Source organism: Leptodactylus fuscus, chromosome 9 (assembly GCF_031893055.1).
Source record: "Leptodactylus fuscus isolate aLepFus1 chromosome 9, aLepFus1.hap2, whole genome shotgun sequence".
Classification (NCBI taxonomy): Eukaryota; Metazoa; Chordata; class Amphibia; order Anura; family Leptodactylidae; genus Leptodactylus; species Leptodactylus fuscus.
This window is the reverse complement of record NC_134273.1, coordinates 53737067-53759177: the sequence shown is the minus strand read 5'-3', so window position 1 is coordinate 53759177 and position 22111 is coordinate 53737067. Positions and strand designations below refer to the sequence as shown.

The following is a 22111-nucleotide window of genomic DNA, read 5'->3' as shown; positions in this document are numbered from 1 at the left end:
TTAGGGATATGGTGGTGACGTTAGTGGACTATATTTTTTCCTGTTCCTCCATTCCACGTTGAGGGAATATCGGGCCAGGTATCCAACCACCAAGATGATGACTAAAAAGCAGACTCCGGCGTAGATGGCATAGCTGATGGGGCTCTTGAGGTATGAGAGGATGGTCTCAGTAGTGGATGGACCATGTTGAAGCCTCTCCTCTTCATCCTCTTGAGTAGGAAGTTTTTCTACTAAAGCCCGTTGAAACTCCATCTGCATTTGATCGCCGAACGTTGACCGTGCCACTGAAAAATAGAAGATAAATGTAAGTAAATAAAGCAATAAGAGGAAAATTGTTTTCATAATAAGCAGAAGAATTATCAGAAAGAGTTCTTTACAGTAAAAGCAGGGCAGAGCCGGGAGCGGCTTCTTACCTACTATATTCATTTATGTGACGTATCACAAAATATTGGAGAGACAGAACGCTTTTAGAATTCTTACCATCCAGATAATAGAATTTTCGGATGATTATGTCATCATCTTCATCAAAGATCTCACAGGCATATGTCCCTTTATGGCTGACTCTTGTTGGCTTTATCATTACAAACAGGTCTTCGCCAGTGTGGATATCCTTAAAGTAGCTTGAATCGGTGACCTTCATCTGAAAACATAGATGACATCAGAAAGACATTAGTCACATGTGGAGTATAAACTGGAGCAGGAATGGGGACATTGCTATGTGTATACCTATAGAATAGGTAGAACTTGATGACTTACATTTTTGGCATATTTCCAGACTACTTTTAGTTTATCTGGCAGGATGAATGAGGCCCCGCAATAGATGTTGGTCGTATCCAATTCATTTACTTTAATGGATTCAACTGAAAAGAAAGAGAAGAGAAACGGTGGTCAAAAACAACGGCAAAAACCCAAAAGCTTTATATAATAAGTGATGATAGAAATGATCTTACTGGGACAAGCCACAGGGAGCTGGCAATCCTCCTCGGCACAGCGGCTGCAGGTGAAGGCTCTGGCAGCTTTTTGAAGACCTGGGAATAAAAAACAGAGAGAGAGAGTTAAATGTATGAGGTAAGTGAGGATCCCCACATATATATATCATGGGGGTCATATACATGGTCCTGTCTAATGGATGATACTGTTTGATCAATACTCACCACATGGAGGACTGCATTGTGCCGGAGGATAACCTGATGGAAGGAATTGGAGACAGTTAAGAATAACCAAGGGCATGTGTGGGGGAGGGGAGATGATCCAGATAATATATTCTATCTGATTACTATTACACACTTACTTGCTGCACGGCTTTTCACTGCTTTTACATATTGGGCCATTTTTTGATCAAATTGCTCGACCCAAGCCGGTGCAGAAGCTAAAAGAAAAAAGACAGAAAGCAGACATTTACTATTGATGCATCAACAGAAATTGGAGAAATTGTTGAGATTTCAGGAACTTACCTGATTTGTCAAATTTCTTGACTTCCTTTTCGAACGTTTTTAGATATTTACGAACGTAATCCATCTGCGAAAAGGCTGCAAGGAGAAGAGACATGAGGATTATGAGATGACACCTTCTATGTACAAGATGGAGGAGCCATAAGAAATAGAAGTAGGTCATAGTTACCTAATGAGATGTCATTCAGGGGGTCAAAACCCAAGTTCAGCCTCTGGAGGCATTCCTCAGGTCCCATCTTTCCCAGCGAGACGGCATGTTGGCAAATGCTGGCTCTGTCTGCTGGGGTGGTGAAGCATCGTAGGCAGGATCTTACAACCTCCGCTCCACATAGGATCACTATAAGTTGCAGCAGCAGCTTATAGGAATGAAAGAAACGCATGACTGTCGTCACAGAAAAAGCACTTCAGAGTTTGCGAACCTGAGAAAACAGAAAAATGAGGTTACGATTTTTATTTGTGCAAAATTCAGTCCAATGTCACATTGTGTTGCTTCTATCTATATACTATATACAGGCAGCTAGAGACAGACATGAAGCAGTACTCACGTATTCACATCCAACTGATGAGTGACTGCTCTCTGCCCAGCACCACATTATATACCCCAGTGACATCACAATAGACTCTGCTGCAGGTTCCATGATGACATCACAGTAGACTCTGCTGCAGGTTCCATGATGACATCACGATGGGTGTTCATGATGTAGATTGGCCATGACCTTACCCATGAGAATGTCCAGAATTCACATTATTGTATATGGAATAATAGATTTATTATAGTCACATTTTACATGTAATAAATCAACACTAAATTATTCTACAATATCCAGAGATCTGACCTGAAACTTCTAAGACCTAATGATAAATATGTAAGATGATCCCCAGCTATAAAATGTCATTTATGGTACAGGTCTCCTCATATGGACCAAAGGGACCTTTTGGCTCCTGAGGCTTAAGGGCTTGGGTATGTTATATAGCTAAATCCCTGCAAATTAACCAAACATCATTCCCTAATATACACATAACAGGGCCGGTGAGAGGGAGAAACACCCATCTAGGGTACAATGTGAAGAATAAGACAAATATAAGATATCTCATGATACTAAGAAACTTGGACTCCTACTATAAAGATACAGCAGGTAGGGGATCTGGGCTATATATATATAGTGGGTTCAGTTATGTATTGCCATAGAACTACAAGTCACAGCATGCCCTAAAGTTAAGTGCATTGATATAAGAGACTCTGTTATAGGGATGGAGATATGTTTGCTCTGCAGATGTCTTAGGAATAAGAGACAATAGTTTTATAAAGGTTTTTTTCCCCAAGAATATAACTAGATTTACCTTTGTAGACGGTTAAAGTTAAAACTCTGTAAATGTTTTAATTTCTTATATTTATAAAAATGTTTTTAAAGACTTTCTCTAATCATCTCAGTGATGACGGTCTTAGAATAAGGAAATTTCTGACAAGTTCCAGCCCATAGAAAGTTCCTGCATCTATGGACATATCCATTGGTAACTGATAAAACAGATATCACCACTAAGGGCTCGTTCACATCAGCGTTCATCTGTCCTTATTGCAGGTTTCCGTTTCCTGCATAAAACAGATGCAGGAGACGGAAGCCTGCAGGAGACTTTCTCACCCATTCATTTGAATGGGTGAGAAAGCTGTCTGGCCGTGAGCGGCAGTGAGCGTTTTGCGCTCTCCGCTGCGAAACCGGGTTTTATAATCTGGACACAGAGTCGGACATGCAGTACTCTGTGTCCGGATTAAAAAATCCGGTTTCGCGGCGGAGAGCCTAAAACGCTCACCGCCACTCACGGCCGGACCCGGTCTATGGTTTCCGTCTTCTGCCATGCACAAGACGGAAACCACAGAACGGAGACATGAACGCAGGTGTGAACCTAGCGTCAGATGGTTAGAAGAAATCTCTAAAACTCTGCAATATGCTTCATTATTTCTATTTGCAAAAATGTTTATCTTTGAATAATCTACAAATGTAAATCTGGTTCTGTTCATAGGAAACCCCTCTAAGAAAAACCTGAAGGAAATGGGTAAGGATATAGGAGGGGACACTTATTTATTACCAAGAGATAGAGACAGAAATGAAGCAGTACTCACGTATTCACATCCAACTGATGAGTGACTGCTCTCTGCCCAGCACCACATTATATACCCCAGTGACATCACAATAGACTCTGCTGCAGGTTCCATGATGACATCACTATCATACTGCAGGTTGGTCACATGATTTTACCAATCAGTATGGCAGGATCTTACATAGTTCACTATGGTATATAGTATATAGTCAGGTTTATATGTAATAAACCTATACTGATTTATTCTGGAATTTACAGAGGCATAATCTGAAGCCTCTGGGTCCCTAAAAATACTTAGAAATAAAATTAGACACAAATTTTACAATTTTCTTAGATTCCTACTACAAATATACAGAATTCTGTACATAATTAGGAAAACATGGCCGCCATCTTCCAGACAGCACTATACCTGTCTATAGGTTGTATCTTATATTGCAGTTCATCTCTACTACAGTGAATAGGGGTTGGGCTGTTTTAGTAAGAACAAGAAATTCTCCAGTTACAGATAATGTCCTAGTATCCCGGGCACAACATTCATCTCTGATACACGTCGGGCACAACATGAAATGACGGATTCCTGGAAAAAGTGTCATTTTCACCTCTCACAGTCAGCTTTGTATTCATTTATGGATAATGAGTTAAAGCAACACTTGGGGGTTAAAAATGCTCTCTGTACCCCTGGAGAAATCCTTCAGGGGTGTAGTTTCCAAAATAAGTTGACATATCAACGGATTCCACTTTACTGGTGTTTCAGCTCTGCAAAAGTGTCATGGCATCCAAAAACCAAACCGTCTGTGCTCCAAAAACCAAATACCCCTTCTTCCCTTCTGTGTCCGGCTGTGTCCTAATATCAGTTAATAATCCAAAAGGAGCAATCAGGAAAACCAAAAATTCATAAAACATAACCTTTAATAGAACCATTAAAATAGTAATAAAATCATTTGTTAAAAGGTATAACATTTAGCCCAAAGCTAATAAACATCTCCACAAGAAAAAAGTAACTACAAAACAGTGGACTCGGCGGTCCCAGGTAAGAAAAATAAACCAATAACAACTTACCCACTGGATGTGGATGACCAGGAGACGTATATTAAATCCAGGGGGTAGATATAAGGACGTTCTTGTAGAACTAGCAGAGGTGCATAGAAGGAAAGAAAAATGTCCCTAGACTGCTGTGTAACAACAGGGAAGGGACTAAGCACCCCTAATACCTAATACGTATATAAAACAAAAACAAAAAACAGCACCGAGCTGCATATGGTGAAGCACTGTGCCAAAATTTGAGATATTAATAGTAAGGTAAGATGGCCTCTTACCTCAGATGGTTGTGTATACAACCATTTGTTTGGGTTTTTGAACCACTTAGAGAGGGGGGGTTCTGCCCTTGATGGTGAGACTGCAGGATCCTGTGCCACCTTTGGTGTCAGTCGAGTATAGGAAGAGGACCAGATTACAAAGAGGATCACCGCGCTCAGTTGATGGATAGTAAGAAGACTTTTATTCCAGTAAAAGAAACACAACGCGTTTCGGGCATCGGTGCCCTTTCTCAAGTGTATGTACTGTATCACAATAAATAGAAAATGTATAATAAAATCAAATGCATCTCTATAAAAGTAAGGCTGTCTTGCTGATTAAAAAATCTCATTAAAGAGTATAAACATGGTAGTTCTATTCAATAAAAACAAAGGTCAATAAATGACTGATTCATATGTGCGAACAGTGCGATTAGTTCACAACTAAACATAATATACCATATAGAGCAATTGGTTATCAAGTGAATAAAATAATTGGAACTCTAGTATAGAATACAGCAAATTCTCTGGATGTAGTTCCCAAGATATAAACAGGTGGTCTGGACAAGTCCCACCAGGCACACAATGTCACATCCAACATATACATTAAAAGTTATAAGATTACTATTGAATAGGAGGAGATTCAGTTCAAAATGCCATATTAGACAGAACAAGCTGTCAAAGGACGATAATAGAAGGAAACCTTGTGTCCTTACCTTAACTCACGTCGAGCTGGATGCTTCTCCAGCCGACGGAGACTAATTCTATAAATACCATTGGTGGTAGTGGATACTCGCGTGCTCTTTCTCCAGGCGCGTGCGCAGATTGCCGCACGTGGAGAAGAGTCCCGGCGTCTAGAAAAAGCCAGTGCGCATGCGCCGGCCCGGCTCGCCCTGTGTACACGTCTCGGGACAAGTCGGAGGGAGCCGATCATGTACCCGAGACGGAGCACAAACCCGCGCATGCGCAACTGACCGGCAGGGCTGAAATAGCACAGCCGAGTCAGTGGCTTGTCCATGGATGGAAAAATTCTTTGTCTGGGATAAATATCCCAGAAATGGTGAGAGGCGATCACTAAGCAACCAGTAAGCATATGGGCATTTAAACCATATGTGTTTCTATTAAAAATATATTTAAATTAGTATTACAATCTATTTTAGACTGCTGGATGTTTTGATGCAGATATTATAGGTAAAGGAGATATATATACACTTATGGTAAGTATACAGGAGATAAATAAAATCGTGATAAGATAGGCACTTGGTGCCACCAATAGTTAAAAACATACAAAAATTAATAAATGAATGAACTCATCAAGTCCCTGCATATGTACTATTTAAAATACTGATAGATGCTGCAACCCAGATTAGTCTTTATACTGATGGATGTTTCACTGTAAATAAGGGATATATAAATATAGATATGTGTACAAAAACTACATAAAACCGGGTGTGTATGGAATTACTGTGTACGTTATTGATAAGATGAATAAACCCATCGAGTGTTCACGTATGTTAAATAAATATGAACACTTAAAATGACCCAATGATCTATAGTTGAGGCGACCTTAAGAGGGTAAATATCCTGACACTCGACTTAATTCTATTGCTAGAAAAAGTCAGGTTCCCAGTGCCTGATTAGCCAGAAATGTCTTCCAAGGCTTCATTTAGACCTATTGGAGTAAGTGAATTTATTTTATATATCCAATACATCTCCTTCCGACGTAACGTACTAAATCTGTTTGGACAGGAGATGGGGATATGTTCTATTGGATCTATTGAGAAATTAGCAAAGGATCCATCATGAGCAGAGGCTGCGTGTCTGGATACGCTGTGTTTAAGGAATCGGTTATTCACATTCGAACGGTGTTTTGTAAGCCTCTCCCTCAAGGTTCTAATGGTGCGCCCTACATACTGGAGGCCGCATGGGCACTCCAGGACGTATATTACAAAATTTGAATAGCAGGATAGATGTTGTTGTCTAATCGGGAAAATCTCTCCAGTGGAGTTGCTGGTTATATTATGTACGTCATTCTTAATACTTGTGCAACATTTGCACTATTTGCTGTTGCAACGGTAGCTTCCCGCTGGTTCTATACTTGGCGGATTGGGCATCCGTATACTGCTCTGATCACGTAGTCTGCTCGGAGCCAAGGTACTCTTCAAAGTGCGGGCTCTTCGAAACGTCAGCTTGGGTTGTTTGGGGATTAAAGGTTTAAGAAAGTCGTCCCCTTCCAAGATAAACCAATGCTCCTTCAGAATTTTTCTAATTTTGGGGTGTAGACCGTTGTAGGTTGTTATAAAATTACAGCTGTAATTCTCCTGATTCGTCTTTCTCTTGGATTGGAGACATTCCCGCTGATTGGAGCAAGAAGCCCGTTCTCTGGCTGCGTCCACTAAGCCCTTAGGATAATGCTTCTCCAAAAATCTGTTCGTCAAGACCTTACTTTGTCTTTCAAAATCATTGTCGACCGTACAATTACGTCGTACTCTCTTATATTGTCCGAACGGGACGTTGTCTTTCCACTTTTTATAGTGTAGACTTCTATAATCCAGTAAGCTGTTACAGTCCACTGTTTTGAAAAAGGTCTTAGTATGTATCTTGTCTCCTTCACCAACCAAAGTGAGATCCAAAAAGTGGATTTCTGTCTTGTTGGATCCACCGGAAAAGTGAAGTCCCCACTGATTGTTGTTGAGATGTTCTGTAAATTCTTGGAATACAACATCAGAACCTTTCCAAATGAAGATCATATCGTCGATATATCTCTTATAGAGAACAATGTTATTTGCCCATTTCTTGTTATTGAGAATATACTGTTCTTCAAATTTCCCGACATACAAATTCGCGAAACTAGGCGCAAAACACGTGCCCATGGCAGTCCCTTGTGTTTGGAGGTAGATTTTTTCTTCAAAACTAAAGGCGTTATTTGCAAGAATAAAGCGGATGCCATCTAGGATAAAGTTTTTCTGTGCGTCAGGCATTGTGCTATTTTCGTTCAGAATAGTTGCAATATTTTCCACACCTTTCTTATGGGGGATATTGCTATACAGTGCAGTGATATCCAGGGTAGCCCATCTGTAGTCATCACACCACTGAAGGTCCAATACAAGATTGATGAAATGAGGCAAATCTTTCAGGTATGACCTTAATTCAACAACAAGCGGTTGTAGTTGGATGTCAATATAATGGGACAAATTTCTAGTAACTGAATTGAGACCTGAAATTATAGGTCTACCAGGAGGGTTTTGGCGGTTTTTATGAATCTTCGGGAGATGATAGTAGATTGCTAAAGTCGGGTTCTTCACCCACAAAAAGTCTTTTTCGTTCTTCAACAGTATTCCATCCGAAAATGCCTTTTGGATCAGTCTCAAATATTCCTTGAATTGCTCGGGGGTGGGGTCTTGTTCCAACCTAGTATAATATTCTGGATCCGACAGGATCCTTTCAGCTTCCAATAAATAATCGGTCCTGTTTTGTATGACTATCCCCCCTCCTTTATCCGCGTTGCGGATAACAATGTCCCTATTGGCCTATGTCCCTATTATATCTTGGGAACTACATCCAGAGAATTTGCTGTATTCTATACTAGAGTTCCAATTATTTTATTCACTTGATAACCAATTGCTCTATATGGTATATTATGTTTAGTTGTGAACTAATCGCACTGTTCGCACATATGAATCAGTCATTTATTGACCTTTGTTTTTATTGAATAGAACTACCATGTTTATACTCTTTAATGAGATTTTTTAATCAGCAAGACAGCCTTACTTTTATAGAGATGCATTTGATTTTATTATACATTTTCTATTTATTGTGATACAGTACATACACTTGAGAAAGGGCACCGATGCCCGAAACGCGTTGTGTTTCTTTTACTGGAATAAAAGTCTTCTTACTATCCATCAACTGAGCGCGGTGATCCTCTTTGTAATCTGGTCCTCTTCCTAATACCTAACACGGGGTCACCTCCTTAGTCGGCCGCGCCCCGTCCGGAACCTTACCCTAATATTGGGGTCTGTCCCTAATTAAACCCTCCTAGAAAAAGATGTGCATAAAAGTGTTTGAGAGTGTACATGAAAGTTAGACAAATAAGCATACAGTTACATCATCATACCCGACATGCATGTTTCGTGGTGCATCAATAACGAACAGCACCCACTCATCAGGGGTAATTAGTGCCAATAGAGCAACTCACAAGCACATGAGGATATAAACTCATATACACATGCTCACCATGGGGGACCGATACACTCTCCAATATGTGGAGAAAGTACATTCAAACCACACTGGTGTAGAGTGGCTAGTTGAAAAGGACAGAAAAGTTTACAGAGGATGCGTTCAGTGCAGACACTCTATCCCCCTCACACTCCGGAGTGCCGGACAGTGTGCGTCCTACGATCCCATCCCCTCCCACTCCTATTTTAATGGTTCTATTAAAGGTTATGTTTTATGCATTTTTGGTTTTCCTGATTGCTCCTTTTGGATTGTTAATGCAGTATTGAGCAATTACTGTATACATTATCAGATTTTCTTGGAATCTTGCTATTTTCGGGATATGGCTGGTTTTCTCAGGACAGGTCTTGATACTGCCCAGTGGTTGAATGAACTACCAGATATATTTTCCGATAAGAATTATACCCAACAGAAATATACTCCTACTTTTAACCCCTTCCCGCCGATGGCATTTTTTGATTTTCGTTTTTCGTTTTTGACTCCCCTCCTTCTAAACCCCATAACTTTTTTATTTCTCAGCTCCCAGAGTCATATGAGGTCTTAATTTTTGCGGGACAATTTTTTCTTCATGATGCCACCATTAATTATTCTATATAATGTACTGGGAAGCAGGAAAAAAATTCAGAATGGGGTGGATTTGAAGAAAAAATGCATTTCTGCGACTTTCTTACGGGCTTTGGTTTTACGGCGTTCACTGTGCAGCCAAAATGACATGTCCCCTGTATTCTGTGTTTCGGTACGGTTCCAGGGATACCAAATTTATATGGTTTTATTTACATTTTGACCCCTAAAAAAAATTCGAAAACGGTGTTAAAAAAATTTTTTTCTAAAAGTCGCCATATTCCGACGGCCGTAACCTTTTTATACATAGGTGTACGGGGATGCATAGGGCGTCTTTTTTTGCGGGGCCGGGTGTACTTTTTAGTTCTACCATTTTCGGGAAATGTTATTACTTTGATCACTTTTTATTCAAATTTTTAGCAGAATTAAAACAGTGAAAAAACGGCGGTTTGGCACTTTTGACTATTTTTCCTGCTACGGCGTTTACCGAACAGGAAAAATATTTGTATAGATTTGTAGAGCGGGCGATTTTGGACGCGGGGATACCTAACATGTATATGTTTCACAGTTTTTAACTACTTTTATATCTGTTCTAGGGAAAGGGGGGTGATTTGAACTTTTAATACTTTTTATATTTTTTTATATTTTTTTTTACTTTTTTTTTTTTTTTTTTTGCATTTATTAGACCCCCTAGGGGTGTTGCAATGCATTGCAAAAAAGCATCATCTCTTTTGCAGGCTGTATACACCAGCCTGCAAAAGAGAGAATTTGCAGACTGGCTGGGAGCCCTTAACAAGGCTCCCGGCTGTCATGGCAACGGGGGGTCGGTCCTGGAGCATGCTCCAGGAGCCGGCGATCCCTGCCAAAATGGCGGCGCCCATGCGCCGCCGGGAAGATGGCGCCTCCGGCGCCTTTGACAGCAGCGCCGGAGGGGTTAATGCCTCCGATCGGTCCGGGGACCGATCGGAGGCATTAGAGCCGGTTGTCTACTGCTTAAAGCAGTAGACACCCGGCGGCTATGACGGCCGCCCGGCTCCCAGGCGGTCGCCATAGTTACAGACCCGACACGCGCCGTACTATTACGGCGCATGTCGGGAAGGGGTTAAGGGAGCATTCAGGGAACTTACTGCAATATATAAAGAACAAATCAGCGTGTGGTGGGAGGTGCATAGCCTTGAGTGTTACATCAAACAGGGTATATTTCCCCGTGGTTTACGTATGCCCTTGGTGCCTGCAGCACGTTGCCGAAACGCTACATTTTTGGGTAAATGGGAACGTGAGGCTACTAATAGTTCTCTAAGACTAATGCAGTTGTTGTTAGAAGAGGAAAAATCTAACTTAGAACAATTAGATACAAAATTAAAAGACGCTATTGAGACTGCCCAGAAATTTGTACAGGAGTCAGATTTTGTGAATCAGGAACGGGTATTACAGCAAACGGTGGAGCGTTTCCAATATCATTTAAAGGAACGCAAGCATCGCCAATTTGTGCGAGACTCAGCTGATTTTAAAGATAACAAGGTCTACTCTTTTATAGGGTTACCACAGAGGGGAGGTCCTCCAGAGATGGATATCTCCTCCTCTGAGGTGGAAGTCTCAGATTCTGATTCTTCTGTTAGAAACAAAAATAAAAGCCGAAAAAATCAGAGGGGGAGAGGGCGATGAGCATCTAGTAACCCTCAAACCAATCGGGATTTTTTAGACAACAGCACTTCGTATCTTCTTCGCAATCGGTACCTAGGGAAACCACGTCAGTAGAGGCACAGATCATAACTCTTTCTTCCACCCCTTTAAAACCTGCTGAAATTTCAATCTTGCAGAAAGGTGTTTCTTTTGTTCCTACCAATAATTTTGATCTTTTAAATTGGACAAAAGACATTAATTTGTTTATTCGCAAACTTAAGTGGTATAAATATTTTAGAGTGAAGGATAGACGGGAGGCCTTAGAAATGGGCATCTCAACAGAAATGTTGACTGATGTCCGACTTCTTTTTGGATTATCTGAGGAATTGCCGGAACAAACGGGATGCGGTCCTTTTACCACACTTAAAAGTAAAAGCACAGCTTCTCCTCCAATAACTGATGTTTCATGTTTAGACGTGTTTTCTGACCTCGTTTTCTGTGATTTACAACAGGTCTCTGGTGGGTTCGCCCACCATAACTGTACACGGGAGGAATCTCAGGCGCTTTCCACCCTCGGGACGGATCTGTCCAGGGTGATTAAGCCCTCGGATAAAGGGGGCAACATCGTGGTGATGAATTCGGGTGATTACAAGGCATTATGTGAATCTTTATTGGCAGATACATCCTGCTATGAAATTCTATCGAATGACCTGACACAAATGTATCTACAGGAACTTAAATCTATTCTGACTGATGCCTTGAGTAATAATTTAATTAGCAAGGAGGAATACTCCTTTTTATTGCCATCACATCCCCGCATCGCCACTTTTTACTCCCTCCCCAAAATCCATAAGGGGACGACTCCCTTGAAAGGTCGACCGATCGTCTCGGGGGTGGGGGCGTTGTGTGAGAACATTGGTATATATTTAGACCGTATCATGGCCCCTTTTGTATGTGCACTTCCTTCTTTTGTAAAAGATACCACTGACCTATTGAAAAGGTTGGAAGGTACCCACATTGACGACCAATGTCAACTAGCTTCAATTGATGTGGAAGCCTTGTACTCATCGATCCCCCATAAGTTTGGCTTGTTGGCAGTTCGGTCTTACCTGGAGACTCGTGGCAGTCGTTTGCGGGCCCACACGGAATTCGTCCTGCGGTTGCTCGAGTTCTCCCTCACCCGGAATTATTTCACCTTTGACCAGCGGATCTTCCACCAGCTCAGGGGCTGTGCGATGGGCAGTCCTTGTACACCATCGTACGCTAATCTGTTCCTGGGCTGGTGGGAGCATTCGCTGGGTCCGGGTGAGGGGGAGGGCGATTGGCTTGGGCGGGTTCACGTGTGGGCCCGTTATATCGACGACATTTTTGTCGTCTGGGAGGGGACTAAATGTGAATTTGAACAGTTTGTTGGGTCCTTGAACAACAACCACATTGGTCTCCGTTTCACTTTTGAAATTGATCCTTGTAGTTTACCCTTCTTGGATGTTAAAATCTTCAGAACGGCGGGTGGTGACATACATACCACAATTTTTTGGAAGTCCACCGCTACAAACTCTCTGTTGAGGTGGGAGAGTCACCACCCGTCGTCTCTGAAGAGGGGGATCCCTAAGGGTCAATTTTTGCGACTGTGTCATAAATGCGCTACTCTCCAGGATTTTAAGATCCAAGCGGATGACCTTAGAACTAGATTTCAGGCCAGGGGGTACCCTGATTCGGTTATACGCAAAGCTTATCAATTTGCTCTCAGAAGTGACCGGACACAACTCTTGACACCCAAGACAAAGAGTCCGGATGAGGGCTTGATAAGGCTTATAGCCACTTTCGATGGGGCTTCTGGGCCTGTGAGAGACATTATCAACAAACATTGGAGGATCCTTTTGATGGACTCCGATATTGCGCCAGTGGTAGGACCTCGGCCTCAAATTACATACCGTAGAGGGAGAAACATCAGGGATCGTGTTGTAAATAGTCACTTTGTAGGTCCGGCTGCCGCTCAGAATTGGCTATCAGTGCAGACTAAGGGCTGTTACAGATGTAGTGGGTGTGTGGCTTGCCCATTCATTGCTCGTGGCAAATATTTTGTGAGTCAGGTGACAGGTGTAAGTTATACCATCCGACACTTCATTAACTGTCGTACCAAAGGTGTGATCTATAGAGCCATTTGCCAATGTGGCATGGAATATATTGGTAAGACAGTTAGAAAATTACGTAGACGGGTAGGTGAACATCTGGGCGACATCACGCAATTGAGGTTTATGGGTATTGATTTGGTAAAATTCCCAGCGTGAAAGGGTGACAGATTTTACTAACATTGGGATGTGCAAATGAAAATTGACTAAAATGTCACTTTATTCCCAAAGTTTTTATTTTTACAAGGGGTTAAAGGAGGAAAAGCCCCCCACAGTTTGTTAACCAATTTCTCCTGAACATGGCAATACCCCATATGTGGTTATAATCTGCTGTATGACTACATGGCGGGACTTGGAATGGAAGGAGCGCTATTTGGCTTTTGGATGGCAGATTTTGCTGGATTAGTTTTTAGGTGCCATGTTGCATTTGCTGAGCCCCTAGAGTACCAATACAGTGGAAACCCCTTAACAGTGATGCTATTTTGGAAACTACACCCCCACAGAACATATCAAAGGGTAGAGTGAGCATTTTGACACTACAGCTGTTTCACAGATTTTATTAGCATTGGGACATGAAGATGAAAAATTATTTTTTTTTTCCAATAAACTGTCAATTTAGCCCCAAATGTTTCATTTTCACAAGAGAATAAAGGAGAAAAAGCTCCCTAAAGTCCATTACACAATTTCTCCTAACACAGAAATGCCCCATATGTTGTCATAATCTGCTGTATGGGAACATGGTGGGACTCATAACGGAAAGAGTGCGATTCAGATTTTGGAGAGCAGGTTTTGCTGGAATAGTTTTCAAATGCTATGTCTTATTTGCAGAGCCCCTAAAGTACTAATGCCGTCTAAACCCCCTGAAAGTGACCCTATTTTGGAAGCTACACCCCTCATTTATCTAGGGGTAGAGTGAACATTTTGACCTCACAGCTGTTTCACAGATTTTATTAACATCGGGACATAAAAATGAAAAATTACTTTTTTTCCCAATAAATCATCCATTTAGCGCCATATTTTTAATTTTTGCAAGTAGTTAAAGAATTAAAAACACACCACAGTTTGTTACACAATTTCTCCTGAACACGCTAATACCCCATATGTGGCCATAATCTGCTGTATGGGTACATGGTGGGGCTCAGAATGGGAACAGTGCTGTTTGGCTTTTAGAGGGCAGATGTGGCTGGAATAGTTTTAAGATGCCATGTCGCGTTTGCTGAGTCCCTAAAGTATCAATACAATGGAATCTCCTCAATAGTGACCACATTTCGGGGCCACATGGTGGCTCAGTGGTTAGCACTGCAACCTTGCAGCGCTGGAGTCCTGGTGTTCAAATCCCGCCAAGGGCAAAAAACCATCTGCAAGGAGTTTTTATGTTCTCCCCGTGTTTGCATGGATTTCCATCCCATATTCCAAAAAAGACATACTGATAGGGAAAAAAATGTACATTGTGAGTGCTATGTGGGGCTCACAATCTACATTAAAGAAAAAAAAAGTGACCCTATCTTAGACACTACACCCATCAAGGAATGAATCAAGAGGTATTATCATTTTGAGACTAAAAATGCTTCCCAAAAAGTAATGTACAAAATAAAAATTTAAATTTTGAATGAAATATGCCATTTTGGCGCCCAATATGTTCCTCCCACTTTTTGTTGTCAGAGACCTGCACTCCTAAAATGATTAAGTGGGCCATCCCAGTGGTCAAAAAATTATATATGTGGGTGTAAACTGCTGCTTGGACACACAGCAGGGCTCAGAAGGGAAGGAGCACTGCGCTTTAGAGCTATTGGGGTACAGAGTTAGAGGGACTTTCTGAGCGGCATGTTGTTTTTGCAGAGAGCTGGAGGTGACAGTAAACTGGAATTCCCCAAGAAGTGACCCCATTTTGTAAGGGCAATTTTAGGGTGTCTGCAAAAATTTCATGGCATCCAAAATCCAAACCGTCTAAGTCTGTGCTCCAAAAACCAAATAACACTTCTTCCTTTCTGTGTCCGACTGTGCCCTAATATCACTTTATACCCACATATGAGATTACGTCCATTATTCTGGGTACACCAGTCTCATACAGGTCGGTACGGTTACGGCAATACCTCATTTATATTATTTTTTTATTCGATACTAATTCTGCAGAACAAAAACACATTTGGGGACATAAATCAATGTTTGTTGCATTGCCATCTTCTGAAAGGCGCAACATTTTTTATTTTTCGGTTGACAGTGTTGGTTGGGGCTCAGGGCAGCCTGGGGTCAGTGGCCAGACCGCAGGCTCCGATCTTGCTGCGGGGAGTACCGGGGGGTAGGAATAGGGCGAAACCCTTTGTTTGTGGTGGCCATGTTTGACCATCACAATCAAAGGGTTAAAACCTCCGATCAGTAAAAGCACCGACCGCAGGTTATGGAAAAGGGTTATAGCTGTCGGTAACAGATATCACCCGCTTCCGCTTCCGCCCGCTCAGCTAGCTGAGCAGGCGGAATATCCTTGACGTAGGATTACCTCATGGTGCGCTAAGTACCTAGCACCCATGAGGTAATAGTACGTCAAAGGTCGCTAAGCGGTTAAAAGGCATATTACATAGACTAATTATCAGACCTATAAGCAGAGACTATCAGTCCTAGACCAGGCGCCAGTGATCGCCCCACAAACAAGCAAACGCTCAATTGTCGGGTGATCGCATCTTTTATGCATCATGAAAGCTGTTTGTTTGTGATCAGGAGATCCTCCCATGTAAACAGGAATGTGCAGGAAACAAATGTATATAAAGAATTGATAAAATATTCCTTCATCCCCATACAGTAGTGAATGCTGTGTGTAAACACAGCCCAGGAGCAGGGCAATATCCTGGAATGAATGTTCTTAAGAACATCCATTACTGATGTCTGCCCCACTCATCGGACCCTGTAAATTGTCCCCTAACACCATCTTGTAACAATACATGCAGTATATATTGAAGATAATGGGCTAGTGATCTCTCTACATCCCTCCACCACCTCCTACCACCATTCCAACCCTTCTCTGTTCCAACCCTCCCCCCACACTGTGACATTTCACCTTCATATGTAATAAAGTTATCAAACAATAAAATGTTTTTTTTTGTTTTTTTGTTTTTTTATTACAATCCTGCAAATATAGAATAATACAGGATTGTTGTTTTTTTTTTTTAGGTGTAGATCTTAGGGATATGGTGGTGACGTTAGTGGACTATATTTTTTCCTGTTCCTCCATTCCACGTTGAGGGAATATCGGGCCAGGTATCCAACCACCAAGATGATGACTAAAAAGCAGACTCCGGCGTAGATGGCATAGCTGATGGGGCTCTTGAGGTATGAGAGGATGGTCTCAGTAGTGGATGGACCATGTTGAAGCCTCTCCTCTTCATCCTCTTGAGTAGGAAGTTTTTCTACTAAAGCCCGTTGAAACTCCATCTGCATTTGATCGCCGAACGTTGACCGTGCCACTGAAAAATAGAAGATAAATGTAAGTAAATAAAGCAATAAGAGAAAAATTGTTTTCATAATAAGCAGAAGAATTATCAGAAAGAGTTCTTTACAGTAAAAGCAGGGCAGAGCCGGGAGCGGCTTCTTATCTACTATATTCATTTATGTGACGTATCACAAAATATTGGAGAGACAGAACGCTTTTAGAATTCTTACCATCCAGATAATAGAATTTTCGGATGATTATGTCATCATCTTCATCAAAGATCTCACAGGCATATGTCCCTTTATGGCTGACTCTTGTTGGCTTTATCATTACAAACAGGTCTTCGCCAGTGTGGATATCCTTAAAGTAGCTTGAATCGGTGACCTTCATCTGAAAACATAGATGACATCAGAAAGACATTAGTCACATGTGGAGTATAAACTGGAGCAGGAATGGGGACATTGCTATGTGTATACCTATAGAATAGGTAGAACTTGATGACTTACATTTTTGGCATATTTCCAGACTACTTTTAGTTTATCTGGCAGGATGAATGAGGCCCCGCAATAGATGTTGGTCGTATCCAATTCATTTACTTTAATGGATTCAACTGAAAAGAAAGAGAAGAGAAACGGTGGTCAAAAACAACGGCAAAAACCCAAAAGCTTTATATAATAAGTGATGATAGAAATGATCTTACTGGGACAAGCCACAGGGAGCTGGCAATCCTCCTCGGCACAGCGGCTGCAGGTGAAGGCTCTGGCAGCTTTTTGAAGACCTGGGAATAAAAAACAGAGAGAGAGAGTTAAATGTATGAGGTAAGTGAGGATCCCCACATATATATATCATGGGGGTCATATACATGGTCCTGTCTAATGGATGATACTGTTTGATCAATACTCACCACATGGAGGACTGCATTGTGCCGGAGGATAACCTGATGGAAGGAATTGGAGACAGTTAAGAATAACCAAGGGCATGTGTGGGGGAGGGGAGATGATCCAGATAATATATTCTATCTGATTACTATTACACACTTACTTGCTGCACGGCTTTTCACTGCTTTTACATATTGGGCCATTTTTTGATCAAATTGCTCGACCCAAGCCGGTGCAGAAGCTAAAAGAAAAAAGACAGAAAGCAGACATTTACTATTGATGCATCAACAGAAATTGGAGAAATTGTTGAGATTTCAGGAACTTACCTGATTTGTCAAATTTCTTGACTTCCTTTTCGAACGTTTTTAGATATTTACGAACGTAATCCATCTGCGAAAAGGCTGCAAGGAGAAGAGACATGAGGATTATGAGATGACACCTTCTATGTACAAGATGGAGGAGCCATAAGAAATAGAAGTAGGTCATAGTTACCTAATGAGATGTCATTCAGGGGGTCAAAACCCAAGTTCAGCCTCTGGAGGCATTCCTCAGGTCCCATCTTTCCCAGCGAGACGGCATGTTGGCATATGCTGGCTCTGTCTGCTGGGGTGGTGAAGCATCGTAGGCAGGATCTTACAACCTCCGCTCCACATAGGATCACTATAAGCTGCAGCAGCAGCTTATAGGAATGAAAGAAACGCATGACTGTCGTCACAGAAAAAGCACTTCAGAGTTTGCGAACCTGAGAAAACAGAAAAATGAGGTTACGATTTTTATTTGTGCAAAATTCAGTCCAATGTCACATTGTGTTACTTCTATCTATATACTATATACAGGCAGCTAGAGACAGACATGAAGCAGTACTCACGTATTCACATCCAACTGATGAGTGACTGCTCTCTGCCCAGCACCACATTATATACCCCAGTGACATCACAATAGACTCTGCTGCAGGTTCCATGATGACATCACAGTAGACTCTGCTGCAGGTTCCATGATGACATCACGATGGGTGTTCATGATGTAGATTGGCCATGACCTTACCCATGAGAATGTCCAGAATTCACATAGCTGATATTATTGTATATGGAATAATAGATTTATTATAGTCACATTTTACATGTAATAAATCAACACTAAATTATTCTACAATATCCAGAGATCTGACCTGAAACTTCTAAGACCTAATGATAAATATGTAAGATGATCCCCAGCTATAAAATGTCATTTATGGTACAGGTCTCCTCATATGGACCAAAGGGACCTTTTGGCTCCTGAGGCTTAAGGGCTTGGGTATGTTATATAGCTAAATCCCTGCAAATTAACCAAACATCATTCCCTAATATACACATAACAGGGCCGGTGAGAGGGAGAAACACCGATCTAGGGTACAATGTGAAGAATAAGACAAATATAAGACATCTCATGATACTAAGAAACTTGGACTCCTACTATAAAGATACAGCAGGTAGAGGATCTGGGCTATATATATATAGTGGGTTCAGTTATGTATTGCCATAGAACTACAAGTCACAGCATGCCCTAAAGTTAAGTGCATTGATATAAGAGACTCTGTTATAGGGATGGAGAGATGTTTGCTCTGCAGATGTCTTAGGAATAAGAGACAATAGTTTTATAAAGGTTTTTTTCCCCATGAATATAACTAGATTTACCTTTGTAGACGGTTAAAGTTAAAACTCTGTAAATGTTTTAATTTCTTATATTTATAAAAATGTTTTTAGAGACTTTCTCTAATCATCTCAGTGATGACGGTCTTAGAATAAGGAAATTTCTGACAAGTTCCAGCCCATAGAAAGTTCCTGCATCTATGGACATATCCATTGGTAACTGATAAAACAGATATCACCACTAAGGGCTCGTTCACATCAGCGTTCATCTGTCCTTATTGCAGGTTTCCGTTTCCTGCATAAAACAGATGCAGGAGACGGAAGCCTGCAGGAGTCTCTCTCACCCATTCATTTGAATGGGTGAGAAAGCTGTCCGAACGTGAGCGGCGGTGAGCGTTTTGCGCTCTCCGCCGCGAAACCGGGTTTTATAATCCGGACACAGAGTCGGACATGCAGTACTCTGTGTCCGGATTAAAAAATCCGGTTTCGTGGCGGAGAGCCTAAAACGCTCACCGCCACTCACGACCGGACCCGGTCTATGGTTTCCGTCTTCTGCCATGCACAAGACGGAAACCACAGAACGGAGACATGAACGCAGGTGTGAACCTAGCGTCAGATGGTTAGAAGAAATCTCTAAAACTCTGCAATATGCTTCATTATTTCTATTTGCAAAAATGTTTATCTTTGAATAATCTACAAATGTAAATCTGGTTCTGTTCATAGGAAACCCCTCTAAGAAAAACCTGAAGGAAATGGGTAAGGATATAGGAGGGGACACTTATTTATTACCAAGAGATAGAGACAGAAATGAAGCAGTACTCACGTATTCACATCCAACTGATGAGTGACTGCTCTCTGCCCAGCACCACATTATATACCCCAGTGACATCACAATAGACTCTGCTGCAGGTTCCATGATGACATCACTATCATACTGCAGGTTGGTCACATGATTTTACCAATCAGTATGGCAGGATCTTACATAGTTCACTATGGTATATAGTATATAGTCAGGTTTATATGTAATAAACCTATACTGATTTATTCTGGAATTTACAGAGGCATAATCTGAAGCTTCTGGGTCCCCAAAAATACTTAGAAATAAAATTAGACAAAAAATTTTCCAATTTTCTTAGATTCCTACTACAAATATACAGAATTCTGTACACAATTAGGAAAACATGGCCGCCATCTTCCAGACAGCACTATACCTGTCTATAGGTTGTATCTTATATTGCAGTTCATCTCTACTACAGTGAATAGGGGTTGGGCTGTTTTAGTAAGAACAAGAAATTCTCCAGTTACAGATAATGTCCTAGTATCCCGGGCACAACAGCTTTTAGAGCGTTCATCTCTGATACACGTCGGGCACAACATGAAATGACGGATTCCTCGAAAAAGTGTCATTTTCACCTCTCACAGTCAGCTTTGTATTCATTTATGGATAATGAGTTATAGCAACACTTGGGGGTTAAAAATGCTCTCTGTACCCCTGGATAAATCCTTCAGGGGTGTAGTTTCCAAAATAAGTTGACATATCAACGGATTCCACTTTACTGGTGTTTCAGCTTTGCAAAAGTGTCATGGCATCCAAAAACCAAAACGTCTGTGCTCCAAAAACCAAATACCCCGTCTTCCTTTCCGTGTCCGGCTGTGTCCTAATATCAGTTAATACCCACATATGACATTACGTATGGTATCCCGGGTACACCAGTGTCATACATGTGGCATAAACTGCAGTTTGGGCACACAGCAGGGCGCAGAAGGGAAGGAGCGCTATGCGGCTTTTGGAGTACAGATTTGAATGTTTGATATTTGGCCGCCATGTCATGTTTGTAGAGCCTGTAAGGTACCAGAAAAGTGGATTCCCCAAAGGAGTGACCTAATTTTGAAAACTGCACCCCTCAAAGAATTTCTCAGAGAGTGTAATGAGTATTAGTATCCCAGACGTGACTGCACAGCGGATGGCGAAGAGTGAATATGTAAGCGGTGTGGAGGACATTGCAAACACCAAATTCCCTACCATGTCCCAGTAGCTCCTATGATTGGGGGAGTCACTCTGGGGGTCACTTTGGGGGTTACTTCTGGTGTCTTTTCCTTCATAAACTCTAAATCTGGGGTGTCCCCTGATATACAATCACACAGCTTATATATTCTCTACCTGACGCAGCCAGTTGTGTTCTAATGATTTGGCGATTTTGGGGGTTTTGTCTTCACATTGCTAGATGCTATATTTTCTTTATTTTTCTGGTGACGTGGCCATATAAGGGCTTGTTGTTTGCGGGATGAGATGCATTTTGTAATGACACCATTTTTGGTTGCCTACAACTTATTGAATACATTTTATTAACTGTTTTTTGCTGGATTAACTGTTTTACCTTTTAAATTTTTCGCCATGCAACATACAGTATAAGTAACATGTGACCGTTATTCTGTGGGTTGGTACGATGACGGCGATACCTCATTTATATTATTTTTTTATGTGATACTAATTCTGCAGAGAAAAAACACATTTGGGGACATAAATCAATGTTTTTTGCATCGCCATCTTCTGAAAGGCGCAACATTTTTATTTTTCGTTGTTGGTTGGGGGCTTATTTTTGCGGGACAACGTGTGCTTTTTATTGGTTCTGTTGTGGGGTACATATGACTTTTTGATCACTTTTTATAGCATATTTTGTAAGGTGAGTTGGTGAAAAATAACTACTTCCTGCTGTTTTTTTCCGTTTCTTGGCAAAAACCAAGCCCAAAAACCGCCAGTCGGTTTTTTAAGGTCCATTCACTGTCCA

At 41.3% G+C, this 22111-nt stretch overlaps 2 protein-coding genes across 2 annotated transcripts; both read right to left on the bottom strand.

The window, feature by feature from the left end:
- LOC142217850 (sperm acrosome membrane-associated protein 6-like) lies at nt 1-1831 on the bottom strand. The gene is made up of 8 exons (XM_075286169.1): nt 1621-1831; nt 1455-1529; nt 1292-1369; nt 1155-1187; nt 951-1028; nt 757-860; nt 481-640; nt 1-284 (listed from the first exon to the last, which is right to left on the bottom strand). Exons 1-8 carry the CDS (start codon nt 1829-1831, stop codon nt 1-3), a joined length of 1023 nt encoding a protein of 340 aa, XP_075142270.1.
- Nucleotides 1832-16566: 14735 nt separating this feature from the next.
- Nucleotides 16567-18404, bottom strand: LOC142217849 (sperm acrosome membrane-associated protein 6-like). The gene is made up of 8 exons (XM_075286168.1): nt 18187-18404; nt 18021-18095; nt 17858-17935; nt 17721-17753; nt 17517-17594; nt 17323-17426; nt 17047-17206; nt 16567-16850 (listed from the first exon to the last, which is right to left on the bottom strand). Exons 1-8 carry the CDS (start codon nt 18395-18397, stop codon nt 16567-16569), a joined length of 1023 nt encoding a protein of 340 aa, XP_075142269.1. The 5' UTR covers nt 18398-18404.
- Between the last annotated feature and the right edge of the window lie 3707 nt (nt 18405-22111).